General features: G+C 29.4%; 1 protein-coding gene across 3 annotated transcripts; it reads left to right on the top strand.

Moving 5' to 3' along the window:
• The first annotated feature begins 5,266 nt into the window (after positions 1-5,266).
• LOC108211592 (pentatricopeptide repeat-containing protein At5g44230) lies at positions 5,267-8,224 on the top strand. 3 transcript variants are annotated; one of them, XR_010288186.1, is made up of 2 exons: positions 5,267-7,330; positions 7,990-8,224. XR_010288186.1 is itself a non-coding variant. In XM_064086042.1 (1 exon), the coding sequence occupies exon 1, from the start codon at positions 5,356-5,358 to the stop codon at positions 7,270-7,272; it is 1,917 nt and encodes a 638-aa protein (XP_063942112.1). In that variant the 5' UTR covers positions 5,267-5,355; the 3' UTR covers positions 7,273-7,407. The 3 variants fall into 3 exon arrangements, 1 of the variants encoding a protein (XP_063942112.1); XR_010288185.1 differs by having other exon boundaries at positions 5,267-7,334; positions 7,990-8,223; XM_064086042.1 differs by lacking the exon at positions 7,990-8,224 and having other exon boundaries at positions 5,267-7,407.
• The last annotated feature ends 11,570 nt before the right edge of the window (positions 8,225-19,794 follow it).

Genomic DNA, 19,794 nt, shown 5'->3' with positions numbered 1-19,794 from the left:
ACAAATGCTACAACTTATTGTTAGCACTAGTCTATATGGTTATATATATGCATGACAGACTACATGCCATCGATATAAATTTAATGTGAAATTTAATTAATATTATCTTTTTCAACGGATCACGTTGATTCCATTAAATATTTAGAGATATCTATAGTTTGACTGTTATATGGAGTAACATATGTGTTGAACGAAGATACGATATACATTGTATCGAGACACGCTTACATTTTCTGACATTTAATGGTTGGTTGGGGATATTATAGAGTCATTCATGACAAGATTATATTCCTACAGTTAGCATATATTAGTCTTTTGACTTTCTTTCACATATTTTTAAGAGTTTGATTGCACCTTTAAACAATATTATTTTTTTTAAAAAATTGTGAATAAAAATATGACACTAATATTTTTATTCACAAAAAAAAAATTTAGAAATAATAATTTTAAGCGTGCATTTAAAAATTTTACAAGTATGTGCAGAAAAGTAATATTGTAAAAAACGCATTAAGCGGCTGTTTAAGCCGAATCGGTCCTAAAACGTTTCGATTTTGTAATAAGCGGTGATTAAGCGTTTTTGAAAATTAAACGGACTATTAAGAGGATTAGCGGTCATTAAATGGATTAAGCGGTAATTAAGCGGTCAAGATGATGTTGACTTGCTAATTTCTTAATTTTAAAATATTAATTTTTTTATAATATAACTATAGTTATATTAAAAAATTAATAATATATATTTCATCAGAAAAATTAATATTAAATTCTTACCACAACATAATACTATTTTTAAATATATTGATATTACAACAAAATTCAATTATATATTATTAATCTGGCGCGCCTAAACTTACCACGGAAATTAGGAATCTACCTTAAGCTGTTATGATGAAAAGCCAATCCATCATAAATATAAGATTTTAGTCATTAAATTATAGCGAAAAGCATTTAAATAATGAGAATTTTTCTCGCGGAAATAAATGACATCGGAAAAATTACGACAGATGTCATACTCCGTCATAAGTTACTTATTTAAATGTTTTTCTTAATTACAAAACAATTAGAAAAGTGCCGGATTTAAGCCCGACGCTGTTTTTAATTACATTAAAACTTACGACATATGTCATACCGTCATAAGCTATTAGTTATTTACGACTTACTTTTGAATAGCGTCAAAACTTCTGATTTTTTTACGACTGATTGTTGAATATCGTCGTAAATTCTAGATTACTTATGACGGATGTTTAATACATGGTAAGTTATTTTGGTTTTAATTTTTATTTTGGACAATAAAATCTATTATTTAAGTTGTGAGGAATAATTTTTTAATATCAACATCAGCTAAAATTTATTATACAACAACTTAAAATTTAAGAACATCATTGACGATTATGAATATTAACAATATTCATCTAATCTCTTAATAGTACTACTAGTAAGTATACAAACAATTATTATGTTTTGGGCTTATGATGCATTTGTAGATTAGGGAAGTTGTTGTATTGGGCTGTACTTCAGTTTATGTCTTATCTTTCTATATTAAAAAAAATTTATAGTTGATCCTCATTGTCATTGGAAGGATGTAAAAGACCATTCAAGGATTGTGCAAATTTAGTTTACTACAAAATATGATTTTAAAAAAGTCCCTTTTTTGATTATTTTGCTCTTTTGAAATTACATAAAATGAATTATTGATGGCCATTTTCTGAAACAACTACACTTTCCTTATATTGTTGTAGCATATCCAAAACATGAACCAAAGCAAGGTCCATTTGAGTAAATAAGTTTAATTTATGAAATAAGTTTAATTTATGGATTAAAGGACACCCGAAACAAGATATGTAAAGGAAATATTTGGAAAAAATATTATATCGATTTTTAGCCAATTAAATATATGCACTCAAAATTAAATCAAACTATGTTTTATCATTAGGATGGTTTAAAGGGCTGACAATTCTTTTTGTTTGTCCAGTTTTCGGGAAACAACAAAAAATATACCAACAACATTCTGTGGGAGGAACACAAGGAGGACACGATGAACCTGCACCATAGATTTATCCAATGTTAAGTTCTTGAAATGCAAGTAATAATTATAAATATGTTAATTAATTAGATTTCAAGAATATTAATAACACATCCTTTTATTTTTTCATATATATTAATGTTAATTATCTTACTGGGATGAGTAACGCCTGCAACTTCGTTGAGAGACGGAATTCTGCTAACTGAGGCCTCGGTTTGAATATCAAAAGTTGAGAAAAACATTAAAAAGATGCCATAAATAAAAATCCTTGAAATTTTCATCTTTGCAAGGAAGTTTAAAAGAAAATCGGCCCCGTCACTTCTTCCTCTGTATAACGAAAATGGGCCTTATATAAATTTATGGTTCACTAAATTATATATTTAAGGAAGTGTGGATATTAAATAATATCCAAAGGATTTTAAGAAATCTTGTCTTATAAAGGACTTGTGGATTTGATGGAAATTTTATGGATTTTATATAATATCCGAGTATTATCTGTAGAGAAATCTCTACAGAGGAGCAACATTTGTTTATTTTTTGTCATTCATTCAAAAATTATTATAAAAAATATCAGTTTATCGTTCGTCGAAATTCTTAAAGTATTATATATTGAGTTTCGCACATTTTTTATGAATGGTAATACATTCAAATGAATGACTCCGAATTCTAGTATTTTAGATAATATTTTTAGATTTTTAAAAGTTTATCTACTATTTATTTTTATTTAAATCAAATAAAACAATCAAAAAATTTAAAAAAAATAGTTGATAAAATTTTAAAATTTTAGCAATATTATCTAAAACAAGTAGAACTCGGAACCGTTCATTTGAATGTAAAATCATTGATAAAAAATACGCGAAATTTAATATATAATACTTTTAAAAATTTTGACTAACGATAGAGTAATATTTTTGATACAAATTTTTAAATGAGTAACTCATTTGAATCAGTTTTGTAATCAGTAACTCACTTGATATTATATGTAGTCAGGTTTTAGTGCTTAGTGCTCATCCCATGGCACATAGACAAACCATATTAATTATCAACGAGTTTTACCAACTAAATACTATGATATTTAAGTTGCATATAGGTAGTACTCAATTCATTAATTATCAACGAGTTTTACCAACTAAATACTATGATATTTAAGTTGCATATAGGTAATACTCAATTCATTATAGTGGGATCGTCAAAGATGAATTATAATAGAAATATTAAGTATCGACCAGGTTACCAGCTAACTACTATGATATTTAAGTTGCAATATACGATAATACTCAATTCATAATATTGATTGTCAAAGATGAATGCATGACAACAAGAACATTTATTATCAACTAGATCTACGAGTTGACTAAAGCCCCCGAGCCCATAACATCTTCAAATTTTTTGAAAGATTTGTTCACATATAAAATGAGCCCACCCTATCTAAAATAAGCTTATTTGTTTTTATGTTGAGCCCGACCTATTAACTAACGGAATTTTCTTGAGTATTTGCATTGGTATAATACTTGAAATGGAAAACTTGCAAAAGTTATCACTAAAAATGCCCCTGGAAAAGAAAAATCTAATGTATACAATTCATAATACTGGGATTGTCAAAGGTGAATGACAATAAGAATATTAATTATTAACTAGATTTATCATTCATAGATACATAACAAGGGTAGCGCTCAAGAGAGAACGAATGTTTAAAATAAAAACATAGAACCACTAAGGTTTTGTCGCAAAATTCTATATTTTTCATAAATTTTCAAGATGTAAATCTAAATACATGTTTTTTTCATCGTTTTGTGTGTTCAAAAGTAATTTTAAAATATAATACATAAATAAGATAATTTTTAATTTGCAGTTTTGTTGGAGAGTCCTAACTAATACTAGAAATAAAGTAATGGTTCTAAGGTTCCCTTACTAATGGTCCTCTCTCTAAAACATGACCCTACATAACATATGCTATTATTATTTTCACTTAGAGGCTCAGTTCATCACTGAAAAAATATGCACGTACTAAGAATTTACTAAAACGAAAATTTCAGAGAAAATAAATTAAACATCATCATATTAATTTGTCGATATCACAATTTGTCCTATGTGCTCATATTAGATGCACAATTTCATTGATTTGTTTTAGTTTTCTGCATCAACATGTTATACTCAGTTTCTTCACAGCAAAATATCTCATAACAGCATCTTCTTGGAGGCAAACAGGGGCCGCATCCTGCACCAATACAAGCGGGACATTCTGCATCATAAACATAACAAAATTTAAGTTTTTTAAATGTTTGAATGTATGAGTTAATTTATTTTTCAAGAATCTTATATTATATGACTTCTCTTTGCAGCTAACTTACTCGGATAAGGAGTAGGACTTCCTGCTTGGTTGAGAGCAGAAACCGGGCTAACTGCAGCATTTGATTGTATACAAAAAACTGAAACAAGCATTAAGAAGATAATGCAAATAAGGGGCCTATAGAGAATGTCATTTGTAAAGATAATTATTTATGTTGAGGGGGAAGACGGATGAATATATCCTTGTCAAAGGATCCCTTAGATATTATAAATTATTTTCCTATATCTATATTGGTTTTTATATGCACTAGTCTTACTAAAGTAAGCTAATATAGTTCAAAATTTATCATTTAAAATTTAATATTATGTTATTAACTTTTTAGTAATAATAAATGAAAATTTGATTAAATTATATTAACTGACTAATATATTTCTCTTAAAAATTTAGCTCTTATGATAATTTTTTTATATCAAAACGGTAGTATAAATAATAAATCTTTTTATTATCTAGCTGTAAATATTTTTATAATATTAATATATGATAATGTGTTTTAAATTAAATATACAATTTTAAAAATTATATGATAAAAGCCCATGTGTAGTACGTATCATAGATAAACTTTTGAAAATGTTATCATTTGATTCTCGAGTTGGAGATAAGATAGGTTATCGTCGATAATTTATACTAAATATATATATATATATTTAAGTTTTATCATAATTATCACACACCGTATATAACAATTAAAAGAGGTAAATTTTAAATTCTATTTCTCTGATGATAATGATCTTTACTTATTTATTATTAATGTTTGTTATCAACTATGAAAATATATAATATATATTATAGTTATAACACGATTTTATAAAGTATATGTACTAAATTCCTAAATAAATATTATAATATTTAAACAATGAATATAGGACTTAAATTATTTTGTAAAACTTAAAAGTCTATTGTCATACAAATATGAAATTTTAAACAGCCCCCGGGCCATTAGCAAATATGAAATGGAGTGAACATCCTTGCTATACTGGTGGTTGTGATGGTTTTTGTATCAAGGAAGCTAAATACGTTAACCAAACTATCTGAGCCCTGGCTTCCATTTTCCCAGCGGAAGCTTCTAGAAACAGACCTTGTCTCAAAACTTGACAATTGCCGCAATTTTGCTCAAATAAAACAACTTCATGCCCACATTATCCGGAAAGGCCTTAACCAGTCATGTTATGTTGTCACCAAGTTACTTAGGATGCTTTCTAACGTGGGTGTTCCTGTAGATAAGTACGCACACCATGTGTTTGATCAAGTGCCGCAGAGAAATAGTTTTATTTGGACTGCTCTTATTAGGGGTTATTGTGTGCAAGGATTGATTAGGGAGGCTGTTGGGTTGTATGGTTTGATGAGGATGGAGGGGATGGCTCCTGTTTCGTTTACGTTTTCGGCTTTGCTTAAGGCGTGTAGCTTGGGGGAGGATGTTAATGTTGGTCTGGGAATGCAGATACATGGACAGATTGTTGGTGTTGGTGGGTTTGATTGCGATTTGGTTGTGTGGAATACGATGATTGATATGTATGTGAAATGTGGGTTTTTAGGATGTGGGCGGCGGGTTTTTGATGAAATGGTGGTTAGGGATGTTATTTCTTGGACGTCGTTGATTGTTGCGTACGCCAGGACGGGGGATATGGATTCTGCTAAGGAGTTGTTTGATGAGTTGCCTGTTAAGGATATGGTGGCTTGGACTGCGATGGTTACGGGGTATGCACAAAATGCTCGGCCAAGGGAGGCGTTGAATCTGTTTAAGAGGATGCAAGATGGTAACGTTGAGACGGATGAGGTTACGTTAGTTGGGGTTATTTCTGCCTGTGCTCAATTGGGTGCTGCTAAGTATGCGGGTTGGGTTAGGAATATTGCTGAGGAATCTGGGTACAGACCTACTAGCAATGTTGTTGTTGGCTCTGCATTTGTGGACATGTACTCAAAGTGTGGAAATGTGGAGGAGGCATATAGTATTTTCAAGAGAATGAGGGAACGGAATGTCTATTCTTTTAGTTCAATGATTGTGGGGTTTGCTATGCACGGACATGCCACTGAGGCTATTAATTTGTTTGAAGAGATGGTAAAGACAAAGATAAAACCTAATAGGGTTACTTTTGTAGGAGTTCTTACTGCGTGTAGTCATGCTGGCCTAACAGAACAGGGTGAGCAATATTTCAAAATGATGCAAAGCTGTTATGGTGTTGTTCCAGATGCAGATCATTATGCCTGTATGGTAGATCTTCGTGGAAGGTCAGGACGCTTGGAAGGAGCCCTTCAGCTTATTAAAACTATGCCAGTGAAGCCCCATGGTGGTGTGTGGGGTGCCTTGCTTGGAGCTTGTCGCATTCATGGAGATCCTGATATTGCTCAGATCGCTGCCAATTCTCTATTTGAGCTCGAACCTAATTCCATCGGAAACTATATTCTTCTGTCTAACATTTATGCTTCAGCTGGAAGGTGGGAAGATGTTGCAAGAGTAAGAAAGGCAGTGAGAATGAAAGGCTTGAAAAAGAATCCTGCTTGCAGCTTTGTCGAAGGAAAGGATGGTGTAATTCACGAGTTCTTGGCTGGTGATTTGACCCATCCAAGGTCTTCTCAGATAAAGCGAGAGCTGGAAAATCTTTTACACAAGTTAAAGTTCCATGGATACCAGCCAGTATTGAGTTCTGTTCCCTATGATGTGGATGATAAAGAGAAAATGCGCATTCTGATGGCTCACAGTGAGAAGCTAGCTTTCTCATATGGGTTGCTTACTGTTGCTTCTTGTTCTACTATAACAATTGTAAAAAATCTGCGGATATGTGAGGATTGTCACTTATTTATGTGTGGTGCATCCTTGGTCACTGGCAGGAAGATTATTATCAGGGATAATATGAGGTTTCACCATTTTCACGACGGAGCATGCTCCTGCAACAATTTCTGGTGACTCGGAAGCAGGAATGGGTTTTTAAAGACAGATTCATGCTAGAAGATGTTTCTCAGGAGTAGGTATTCATAGCTCACTATTCCTTTTTGCTCATGTAGACATTTATCTCCTCAGAGAAGGATTGTTGCTCTCACATGTAACTTGTTCCTATGTGTTTATTTTTAAAAAAAGAAGATATTTATAGATTAGGAAGACAATGGTTTATACAAAAAATAGTACTAATTTAGCAAATTAAATGGCTTGGGAAGTTCTTTTTGTTATGTTGGATATATTAATGGGATTGTCACAACATCACTCGAAAAATGTGCTAAGAATTTCTAATAGATATAACTATGTTTCGGCCAACTCAAAGTCTAGGATATGAACTTTCAATTATATATATTGATTAATATGATTAAAGAATTACTAAAATAAAAATTATGGAGAAAATAAATTGAAAATTATCACATTTGTTTGCAAATATTACAAAATGTTATGTGCTTCTGTTAGATGCACAATTGTATTGTTTTGTTTTAGTCTTCTGTATCAACATGGTCCAAAGGTGTGACGCCTTTTTTGTTATGCCCAATTTCGTTACAGCAAAATATCACATAACAACATTTTTCTGGAAAGGTACAACCGGGACATCCTGCACCATAAACATAACAAAATTTAAGTTTTTTAAATGTTTGAAAGTATGAATTTCAAGAATCTTAATGATACGATTTCTGTTTGCAGTGCTAACTTACTTATCAAAGGATGATCAGCAGGGCTTCCCACTTGGTTGAGAGCTGAAAATCGACTAAATGCAGCATCCGATTGTATACAAAAAACTGAAACAAGCATTAAGAAGATAATGCAAATAAGGAGCCCGGAGAATGTCATTTGTTTATATAGCTATATGTTGAAGGGGGAGACTCATGCAACAACTTGTTACTACTCTATAATCTATATACATGAAAGGCTACATTGCACCCTTCTAGATTTGATTTTAAATTGATTAATATTATCCTTTTCAATGGAATCCCTTGGATATTATAAAATATTTTGCTACATCTATATTTCGGTTTTTATATTAATATATCTCTTACAAAGAATTAGCATGAGTTTGTTAAATATATAGATAAGATATTCATTTATAGTAGGAGTGTCAAGATTACAACTTGAAAACTGATGACCAAGCGATATATAAATTTGACATTCTATTATTGGTTGTGAATATTATTTAGACTCAATCATGATAGAAGAAATTATTCGCGATATACTTATTTGATTTCTAATCATTGTTTTCAACTTTGTCCACATTATGAATTTACTGTTCCCCGATTTTTATTATTCGACGCTTTGACTTTTGACAACAGTTTTAAGTCCTTTATCAGGTAGTTAAAAATATTATTATTATTATTATTTGAATAAATTATTATTATTATTAGAATTATATTAATTATACACGAATATAACCAAATTTTTATTTATTCTATTAAAATTACATAATTATTTGCTTAGAAAATTTTGAAAGTTATGTGAGTTAATTATAGTCTTTAAATATAATATAAAAGTGTATTGAACCTTGAAGAGGACAAATATTATGAGAAATTTTATTTTGACAGACAAGACCATTAATATGGGAAGAAGAGAGAAAAAGATTATTTAGTAATTTTAGCGGAGAACACCACAATTTTTTTTGTCATTTATAACTTAAATTATTTAAATCCACAAATAAGCCAAACGATAACCAAGATGAATAAACTAGGGCTGATTATTCGGTAAAAACCGAACCGAATTACCGAATACCGAAATAACCGAAATACCGAATAAGCTTAAAAACCATAACCGAATAGTGAACCGAATTTAATTCGGTTATTTTACCGAACCGCAATATTTATTTCGGTTAAAACCGAATACCGAAAAAATTAACCGAAATTTTATAAAATTATTAAATCCTTGCACACTGTGCTTGTTTTTGAGCCAAAATAATTCTCCAGTAGCTCCAGTGACCACATCTAATTACACATCTTTTCTTGATATACTTTCTGCTGTAATTTCTTCAGTATTTGCAAGTGATGCAGTCGATCTGGAGTCTGGAGGTTTGGTTAGGCGTTAAAGCTAAGGGACATCCTGGAGCAAGCTGTGTGGGGTTGGTCTGCAAAAAGTGAATCGGTGTTCACTGTTCACTGCGGGTGAGAGCTCAAATTTTATGAATATGCATTACTTGATGGTAGTTATTGTGATGTCCGAAGAGAATGGGCGTGATTTCGTCGAAACCCAGAAGAATGAGCGTGAAGAAGATGCATATATATCATATAAGATATTTATATTTATATCATATAAGCTGTTTATGTGTATAATATAATATATATATTTATTTTATTTTAAATATTTCGGTTATTCGGTTTTTTCGGTTAATTCGGTAAAAAACCCGAAAAAACCGAAATACCGAAATAGCCAGAAAACCATAACCGAATTAGGTACCGAAATATTTCGGTTCGGTTAACCGAACTGAAATATTTCGGTAATTTCGGTTCGGTATTCGGTTAACCGAACCGAATACTCAGTCCTAGAATAAACTGCAAAATTACATTAAGCAATTAGATTATATATTTATGAGCTTATTGCACTTTGTAACCCCACACTTTGGCTGATTAGCAAATCAGACCCCACACTTTGAAACGTGACAGTTTGTAACCCTACATTTCATTTTTCTTTCGGTTTGTAACCCTCCGTTAAAAACAGCCGTTAACTTTAACTGTTTGAGAGATAACAGTGTGTATATTAGTTCCTAACAGCTAATTTACCCCATGTGACCCCTCAAAATTTATGTATTATATTTTGAAATTAATTCTAAACACACATAACGATGTAAAACAATTTAAAATAATTTTTAAAATAAGTATTTAGAATTAGAATCTGAAAATTTATTTATTTTTACATAAATGATGTAACTTATTTTAAAATTTTAAAATGAATACATATTTTAAAAATTATTTGTAATTTAATATATATTGTTATGTGTGTTCAGAAATAATTTTAAAATATAATACATAAATTTTGAGGGGTCGCATGGGGTAAAGTAGCTGTTAGGAACTAATATACACACTGTTACCTCTCAAACAGTTAAAGTTAACGGCTGTTTTTAACGGAGGGTTACAAACCGAAAGAAAAATGAAATGTAGGGTTACAAACTGTCACGTTTCAAAGTGTGGGGTCTGATTTGCTAATCAGCCAAAGTGTGGGGTTACAAAGTGCAATAAGCTCTATATTTATTCATAGGTAGTACAATAAAATGTCTATTCTTTCTTTCTATATCATGGATGGTTCGAAGGGGTGGCATCTGCAGTTTCCTTATCACAACACAGATTACATACTGGAGGAGTTTGGGACAAACTGCATAGACAACATGGTCCAAAACGACAATCGTCGCATCCTGCACCATATATTCACAATTTTTAATTAAAAAATTCTCAAAATACATCTAATTATTATATTTAAATATTAAATATAATTCTTGGGAAAATTAGTTATATTCTAATGTCCAATATAATTAGCAAGATTACCCCGTATAAAATCAGTTGGTCCGACCACATCGTGAAGAGTCGGAATCCGGCTAAATGCAGCTTCCGATTGATTATAAAAAGTAGAAGAGAATATTAGCAAAATGCTGCAGATAAAGAGTCTCGAATACGTCATTTTTGTTTATAGTTATGTATATTAGAATAATAGGATTTTGTAGTTGCTAGAAGGAGAAGATATTTAACTATGTATGATAACTGAAGTCTACACCGTCATATATAATTTTTAAGCAAGGTGTCCGAGTAATGAGTAGTTTTTATTTTATCTCAAATCATTTATTGGGGAGCTATAAGTGAGATATTATCATTTATATAAGATATCTAAATGATGCATGTATTTATGTGTAGCTGCACATGAAGTATTAATTTTGGATCATAGCGGATATACCACTTTATTTTTCTCAGCTCCTTATTCTAAAACTGATGCTTCCATTATTTTTAGGGGCCATTTGGTTAGGGATAATTAAAAAAAAACACTCTGTCTTATTTCTTTTGTGTCATTGTGTTGGTGTTTGTTTTGTAAAAAAATATCATTTCCTTTCCTTACTATTAATTTTAAATTTACCTAACATCACTCATAATCCTTTCCCCACCCCTACCAGATATTATCTTTCCCTTTAATAATTATTCTTTCATATTTATTTGTAATTTATTCAGAATATATTTAAATTAAAATAATATGAAAAATATTTTTGAAAATCAAAAAGAAAATTAATTTAGTTTTTATGTATTAAAATTAATCTTTATATAATTTATAAGTCAAGATATTTAAAAAATTAATGATATTTTTAAATAAAAAATTGTATAAAATATGAAAATATAAATAAACTATGTTATCATAAAAATAAATATATTTGAATCTATTCATATTATTTAATATCCAAAAAATCAAATATAGATAATTGTATAAATTTTCATTCCATTTCCGGATCAAACCAAACAATTCAGCATCATTCCTTTCATTTCTCTTTCTCTCTTTTTTCTGAACTCCATTTCGTTTCCCTGAGTCGAATCAAATGGCCCTTAAAAATGTTCACATTAAAATAATTATTATAAATTGGTGAGTTTCGAGATTTGTAGTTAGTTACAATTTAGTTGATACTTTTGAAAAAATATTAAAATAGAAGAAAGTTACAATTTATCTAATTTACTAAAAGATAGATTATATTAAAAAAAACAACAAACATGATAGTAGCGATATAAGGTTTCCAAACTAATCTTTATAAATTGTTATTCTTTTACAAAATCATTATGATGATTTTTAGTTTAAGGCATATGATTTTCACTTATCAATCAACTGTGTCTAATTAGTTTTTAGCAGATATTATTTAAAACCTTTCTTCCCATTTTAAGAGTCTTATTTTTAAGTTTCACACATATTAAAAAATATAAACATAATGTCTTATTATTATTATCAATAGTAAAATTACATTAATTACACATGAATATTATCAATTTTTTGTCCTATCTATTAGAATTACATAATTATTTGTTTTAAAAAAATTGAAAGTTGTATCCATTAATTATAATCGATGTTGAAAATAATATAAAATTATATTGAACAAAAAAGCAAGCAAATATTATGAAAAGTTATATTTTGACAAACGAAACTATTCAAATAGAAGAAATGGATAAAAGATTATATAGTAAGAGTTAAGTTCTATGGAGTACAAAAAAAATTGGAGTATTGGAGTACAAAGTTTGATAAAATATAATCTAGTCATCTAAATTTTAATTTTTTTTGTCTAATAATATTTGTAAAAATTTGACAACCTGCACATTATGTTCTGCAACATAAACATCATGATCAAATGGTAGAATAATTACTTTTATAAATCATAGTGCTCAATATTCTGCAGTATAACTAATAAGCAAAACAATAATCTTAATACTTGTTAAAGTTGAAAGATATTGATGATTAATTGATAAATTATGTGCAAGACAACTTATAAATGATAGATTATATCAAAATTTGGATAATCAAAGATATTATATAGGATCAAACTAAAAAATTATCATTTGTACTCCAATGTTTTTATGTACTCCATAGAACTTAACTCTATATAGTAATTCTAGCGGAGAACACCATGACTTTTATGACATTTTTAACTTAAATTATTTAATTCCATAAATACGCAAACGATAACCAAGATTAATGAACTCCAAAATCAAACATAAAGCAATTAAGTATATTATGAATACTCAAAGGTAGTCCAATAAAATGTGCCATTCTTTCTTTCTGTATCATGGATGGCTGGGAGGGCCGCCAGACTCGCCACAACACAAATTGCATACTACGCCACCGCAAAGACAACAGAGTCCAGGACAAAAGTTGTCGCATTCTGCACCACATATTAACAAATTTCTTAAAATACATTTAATTGTTATATAAAAATATTAAATATAATTCTTAGAAAAATTAATTAATTTCCATATTACCATTAGTTGGTCTGACCACGTCGGCCGGAATCCGGCTAAATGCAGCTTCCGATTGATAATAAAAAGTAGAGGAGAATATTAGCAAAACGGTGCAGATAAATAGTCTTGAAAACGCCATTAGTTATGTATATAAAATCTTGTAATTGTTAGAATAATGTTACAATGTATGATGAAAGAAGTCTATACAACCATATATATAATTTTTAAGGTGTGTTAGTAATGTACAGATTATTTTTTTTAATCTCAAGTCATTTATTGGGAAGCTATAAATGAGATATTATTATCTATTTAAGATACTAAATGATTGTATGTATTTATGTGCATATACACATGAGCAATTATGAGTAATTTAATTCGAAGACCAAACTGTTACTCACTATACATGTATTAATATATATATATATATATATATATATATATATATATATATATATATATATATATAAAGGTTATTATGGGCTTTTAATACTAACTTATTTATTAGACATTAATTTCTATTCATTAATATACATTAATAACTTTATAATCTATAATCAAAACCCCAATACAAATCTATACTCCCTCCGTCCCAATCAATTCTATATAGTTTTTTTTAGATGTCCCATCATTTGTATACATTCCCAAAATAGCAACTTTTTATAATATAAAACACTACTACACCCGATACATTCTCCCACTATCTCCATTATATAATAATAAAACGAATTTTCTATGGTGTGCCCATGGGCACACAATAGTCACTAACTACCATGAGAATACTAACTTTTGATTGGTGGATAAATATTAAATGTTGATGGCCCCCCTGCATTCACACCAATTCCACCAATCAAATTAAGCCATTTTCATGAGAGTTGGTGCTTAGCATGTGCCCATGGGCACACACTAGAAAAACGGATAATAAAAACACTATTACACCCACTACTTTACTCCACTATCTCAAATCTATTATTAAAAAATATTTAGGTCCCACCACTTTACCCATTTTGCATGTAACTTTACTCATTTCTTACACTTTTTCTTGGTCTCCGTGTCTGATCCCAATGTATATAATTCATTGGGACGGAGGGAGTAATATACTATTAAAGCCGAAACATTAAAAGTTTGGTCGGTCGGTACTTGGGCCGAGTTATGGGCCTATTTATATAATCAAGCATCCTTTTTAATTAAAACTATTATCTTTTTTATATTTTGTAACTAAAAAAACTCAATTTTCAAAAAAAAAATATTGGACAACATGACAATTACCCTTTTCTAACTAAAACACATTATCTTTTTCACATTCCTAATTAAAAACGGGTTTTTCTAAACATAACACATGGAACATACGTATAAAAAAGACAATATTATTATATATCTATACTATATTATTAAAAGTAAAACATTAGTCGATACATGGGCCGAAATACGGTCTATCTATATAACTAATTATTCTTTTTAACTAATATAAATTATCTTCATTATATTTTCTAACTAAAATAACTCAATTTTCTAAAATAACATTAAACAACATAGTAATTACCTTTTTAAATAAAACACATTATCTTTTTTAGATTTTCTAACTTAAAAAGACATATCTTCTACAATTAACACGGACGACACATACATAAAACTATAATATTATTATATATAATTATTAATGAATAACCGGTGATATTATTCAATTAAAATACATTAACATTATTTCTAAATGCTCTAATGGTCTCACTTTTATAAGTAATATTATAAATCGATACTATACTTATTATTATATCACTAAAGCCGAAATAAGAAAAGTTCAGTTGGTCGGTCGGTCGAGTTTGGCGAGCCGGTTGGTATTCGACCCCGGGACCTTTTTAATTTATAACAAATATTATAACCGCCTGTGTTTCCAACTTTTACCTTCACTTCTTTACTTAAAAAAAAAGCACTTATTTTAAGTTCGCCCAAACGGCCTCTTAGTTTTTTTTTAATTTTCACTTTTAAATTGTTATCAACTTAATATATATGTAGTCCACATATTTACTGTAGTACCGTAGACCACGTATGTTTATAGAATGACATAAAAACATTGCAAAATGTGTTATTTTGCAAATCATGTTCTATAAACATCATTATTTTGTTAAAAATTTTGACAATCCTAAACATTCTACAAGTTAAATAGTGAAAAACACATTATTCTGCAAAACATGTTAAATGTCTGTTTAGGATTGCAGTTGTCAACCACAACAGCAGCTTTTTGTCAAACAGCTGGTACAAAACTGTTTGGTAAAGTTTAAATCAGCTTTTTATAACCGTGCTTCTTGTCCAAAACCTGGTTTTACAGAAAGCTGGTATACCCCTGCTTTTCACAAAAGCGGCGGTTGCGCCCAGCTGTTACAGGTCCTGCCATCGAACCCCCGCACATGTAATTATTTTTGTATAACTATACCCTAGTTGTTACACTTTAAACAAAACAACAAAACAATACAATATGTATAAAACATTTTTTTTTATTATAACTTGGATTATTGGTAGGTGAAATTTTTTGTAATAAATTTAAAAGGAAAACTCAAAATGAATTATTAAAATATATTTGGTTGTTTTTTAAATGAATTTTAAGGTTATATTTTTTGGTTTTAATAAATTTGTTGTTTAAAAAAAATAAATTATAATATATTGGTAAAAATTAAATATGGTGAGTAATATACATTAAACGAAGAAAAAAATTATATCAGTTTATAAAAAATAAGTTTAAGTAGTATATTTCGGTAAAATGTAAATTATATAATTTTATTTATATTTATATTTGAATATAAAATGTAAATGATGCGTTTCTGTTGAAAATATTTTACAAAAATTATATAATTTTGCAAACATATTATTACAAATTATGAAATATATATATTATTACAAATTATACATATATCAATAACATATTTTTCTGAAAAAACTCATACATAAAACAAAATAATGAAGTTAAATTTTAAAGAAAGGTTTGCATCTGTTACTCTTCAAATTGAAGTCAACTTGCAATACACACACGTAAAAAATACTTTATCTTAATAACGTATTATAGTAAATAACAATGACTTACCTTTTTATTAAGATAAGATCAAGGCATCCTACAAGCTACTGTTTGTTTTCGAAATAGGACAAGAAACAGAGACGTTTTATTTTCTATTTTACACAATTATATTTGTTGTTCAATATTTGTCTATGAAATAATGAATAAAAGAATATTTTATTTATAATTATAACTCTAAACAACACTTTAACAAAAAATTTACCAAACAGTTTGTTTTCAGCTTTTACTCAAACAGCACATTTGAAATCAAATTTACCAAACAGTCTTAACTTTTACAAACAGCACTTTTTTTACCAGCACTTTTAGTCACAGCAATAGCAATTTTTAACAGCACTCCCAAACAGACCCTAAGTTTGCAGAACATATTTACATATTACAGAACATATGTGTTCTACTTGTCGAACATAAATGATTTTCAATATTTTTCATGAAATAGTGATATTTATAGAATGTATTTCACCAAATAACAAGTTTCATACATTTTGCAATGTTTTTATGTCATTCTATAGTTGCAGAACATACGTGGTCTACGGTACTACAGTAAATATGTGGAGTACATAGAATTTAACTCATATATATATATACATATATATCATCATATGAGAATCATTAAATATATATATAAATATCTACAATTAAACAAAAAGTACCAACCCCCATGTATGATTATTAGATTCAATAAATATTTAAATTAAATGAGTATGGGTGAAAAGACCACAATCCAAGTGTCCTACTACATCGAGTTCTGATATTTTATTAACTGAATTATATTTTTAAAAAAACTTTAGGTTTGTTTTTGTTCGCATATTATTGTGGCAAAAATAAAAAATTAGACTAAAATAGTATGAATTTGGTTTGAGTCATCATTTCTAATATCATGTGTTTTGATTGTTGAAATAAATATATATATTTAATTTAAAATGAATTTGAGTTATAAATTTTAATTAACTTAAAATATTAATTTAATTATTGTTATAATTTTTACATCTAATTTATTTTTGTATCAAATATATAATTTATTTGCTAAAATATAATAAAAGGTATTATAAATTAATTGAACGTCGCCAGGCCTAATCACAACACAGATTACATACTGGGGGAGTTTGGGACAAACTGCATAGACAACATGGTCCAAAACGACAATCGTCGCATCCTGCACCATATATTCACAATTTTTATTTAAAAAATTCTCAAAATACATCTAATTATTATATTGAGATATTAAATATAATTCTTGGGAAAATTAGTTATATTCTAATGTCCAATATAATTAGCAAGATTACCCCGTATAAAATCAGTTGGTCTGACCACATCGTGAAGAGAATATTAACAAAATGCTGCAGATAAAAAGTTTCGAATACGTCATTTTTGTTTATAGTTGTGTATATTAGAGTAATAGGATCTTGTAGTTGCTAGAAGGGGAAGATATTTTACGATGTATGATAACTTAAGTCTACACCGTCATATATAATTTTTAAGCAAGGTATCCGAGTAATGTGTAGATTTTATTTTATCTCAAATCATTTATTGGGGAGCTATAAGTGAGATATTATCATTTATATAAGATATCTAAATGATGTATGTATTTATGTGTAGCTGCACATGAACGTATTAGTTTTGGATCATAGTGTAGATATACCACTTTATTTTTCTCAGCTCCTTATTCTAAAACTGATGCTTCCATTATTTTTAGGGGCAGTTTGGTTGGGGGTAATTAAAAAAAAAACACTATGTCCTATTTCTTTTGTGTAATTGTGTTCGTGTTTATTTTTTAAAAATTATCATTTCCTTTCCCTACTATTAATTTTAAATTTACCTAACATCACTCACAATCCTTTCCCCACCCCTACCAGATATTATCTTTCCCTTTGATAATTATTCTTTCATATTTATTTGTAATTTATTCAGAATATATTTAAATTAAAATAATATGAAAAATATTTTTGAAAATCAAAAATAAAATTAATTTAGTTTTTATGTATTAAAATTAATCTTTATATAATTTATAAGTCAAGATATTTAAAAAATTAATGATATTTTTAAATAAAAAAATTGCATAAAATATGAAAATATAAATAAACTATGTTATCATAAAAATAAATATATTTGAATCTATTCATATTATTTAATATCCAAAAAATCAAATATATATAATCGTATAAGTTTTCATTCCATTTCCGGATTAAACCAAACAATTCACCATCATTCCTTTCATTTCTCTTCCTCTCTTTTTTCTGAACTCCATTTCGTTTCCCTGAGTCGAATCAAATGGCCCTTAAAAAATAATCATTATAAATTGGTGAGTTTCTAGATTTTTAGTTAGTTACAATTTAGTTGATACTTTTGAAAAAATATTAAAATAGAAGAAAGTTACAATTTATCTTATTTACCAAAAGATAGATTATATTAAAAAAAAACATCAAACATGATAGTAGCAATATAAGGTTTCCAAACTAATCTTTATAAATTGTTATTCTTTTACAAAATCATTATGATGATTTTTAGTTTAAGGCATATGATTTTCACTTATCAATCAACTGGAAAGTAAGGGTACACTTCTTGGCAGTGTTTTGGCCCCTTTTCCGATGTTTGAACCTGTGGTTCGCTGAATTATCCAACAGGTTATCGGGTTTTTCTGGTTACCAGCCTTTTTACAGCTGTATATCACCTCCTTTTATGCAGCATTTTACTTTTATCCTCCTCACTTATCTCCCAGCTGCTTAATATTCTTCAGTTTCCTCTTAATCTTCTTCTAACCTTCTCCTTCAATGGAATTCATGTGGGACTTACCAGATCATGAAGCATACAAAATAAATATCCACTGTGAAGTTTCAGATGTCCCGTCTCCGGTAGGTAACACGGTTGCCATTGCTGCAATCATCAGGGGGCCTGCTGGCTCCAAGTTGTGGGGTATGGAGGGTCCGGCTAACAACCTCACTCTCGAGCAAGGGATAATGGCTGCCATTCAGGCTGCCTGTGTGTATGCAGATGCACACGTTCTTGAACCTGTCCATATCGAGACAACACATGTGGGGATTTTTGAACTGGTGAGTGCACAGGATCAGTTCATCATCCCACATGAACTGCTGGAAGCCTTTCGTCTGTTCAACTCGCTACATGCTAACAATGCTGACAATATTGATGGTGCCAATCCTCGTAGAATCTCATGGATTCCTCATCATATGAACTCCACAGCCGTTTACATGGCTGAGTATGGCATGAAGTATCTGACAGATACTGTGGAGCTTCCTGGTGCTTCTACTCTGGGCAATCTGCAGTACTTCTTGGAGAGAGACATGGGTCGAGTCCTCCCCAATCCTGAAATGGTAATTCTTCCAAACCTAGGGTTGGGAGATGTTGAAGATGGACCTCCGCCGCCACCCCCTGCAAAGCGCGTCTGTTTCAGTCGTGATCTCAAGCTGAAAGCTCCCTTAGCTCCTTCCCAGAGTTATGCTTCCCTGGCAGCACCTCTGAAAATTGGAAGATCGACAC

Source organism: Daucus carota, chromosome 1 (assembly GCF_001625215.2).
Source record: "Daucus carota subsp. sativus chromosome 1, DH1 v3.0, whole genome shotgun sequence".
NCBI lineage: Eukaryota > Viridiplantae > Streptophyta > Magnoliopsida > Apiales > Apiaceae > Daucus > Daucus carota.
The sequence above is the reverse complement of the archived record's forward strand: the minus strand, read 5'-3'. Positions and strand labels throughout refer to the sequence as shown.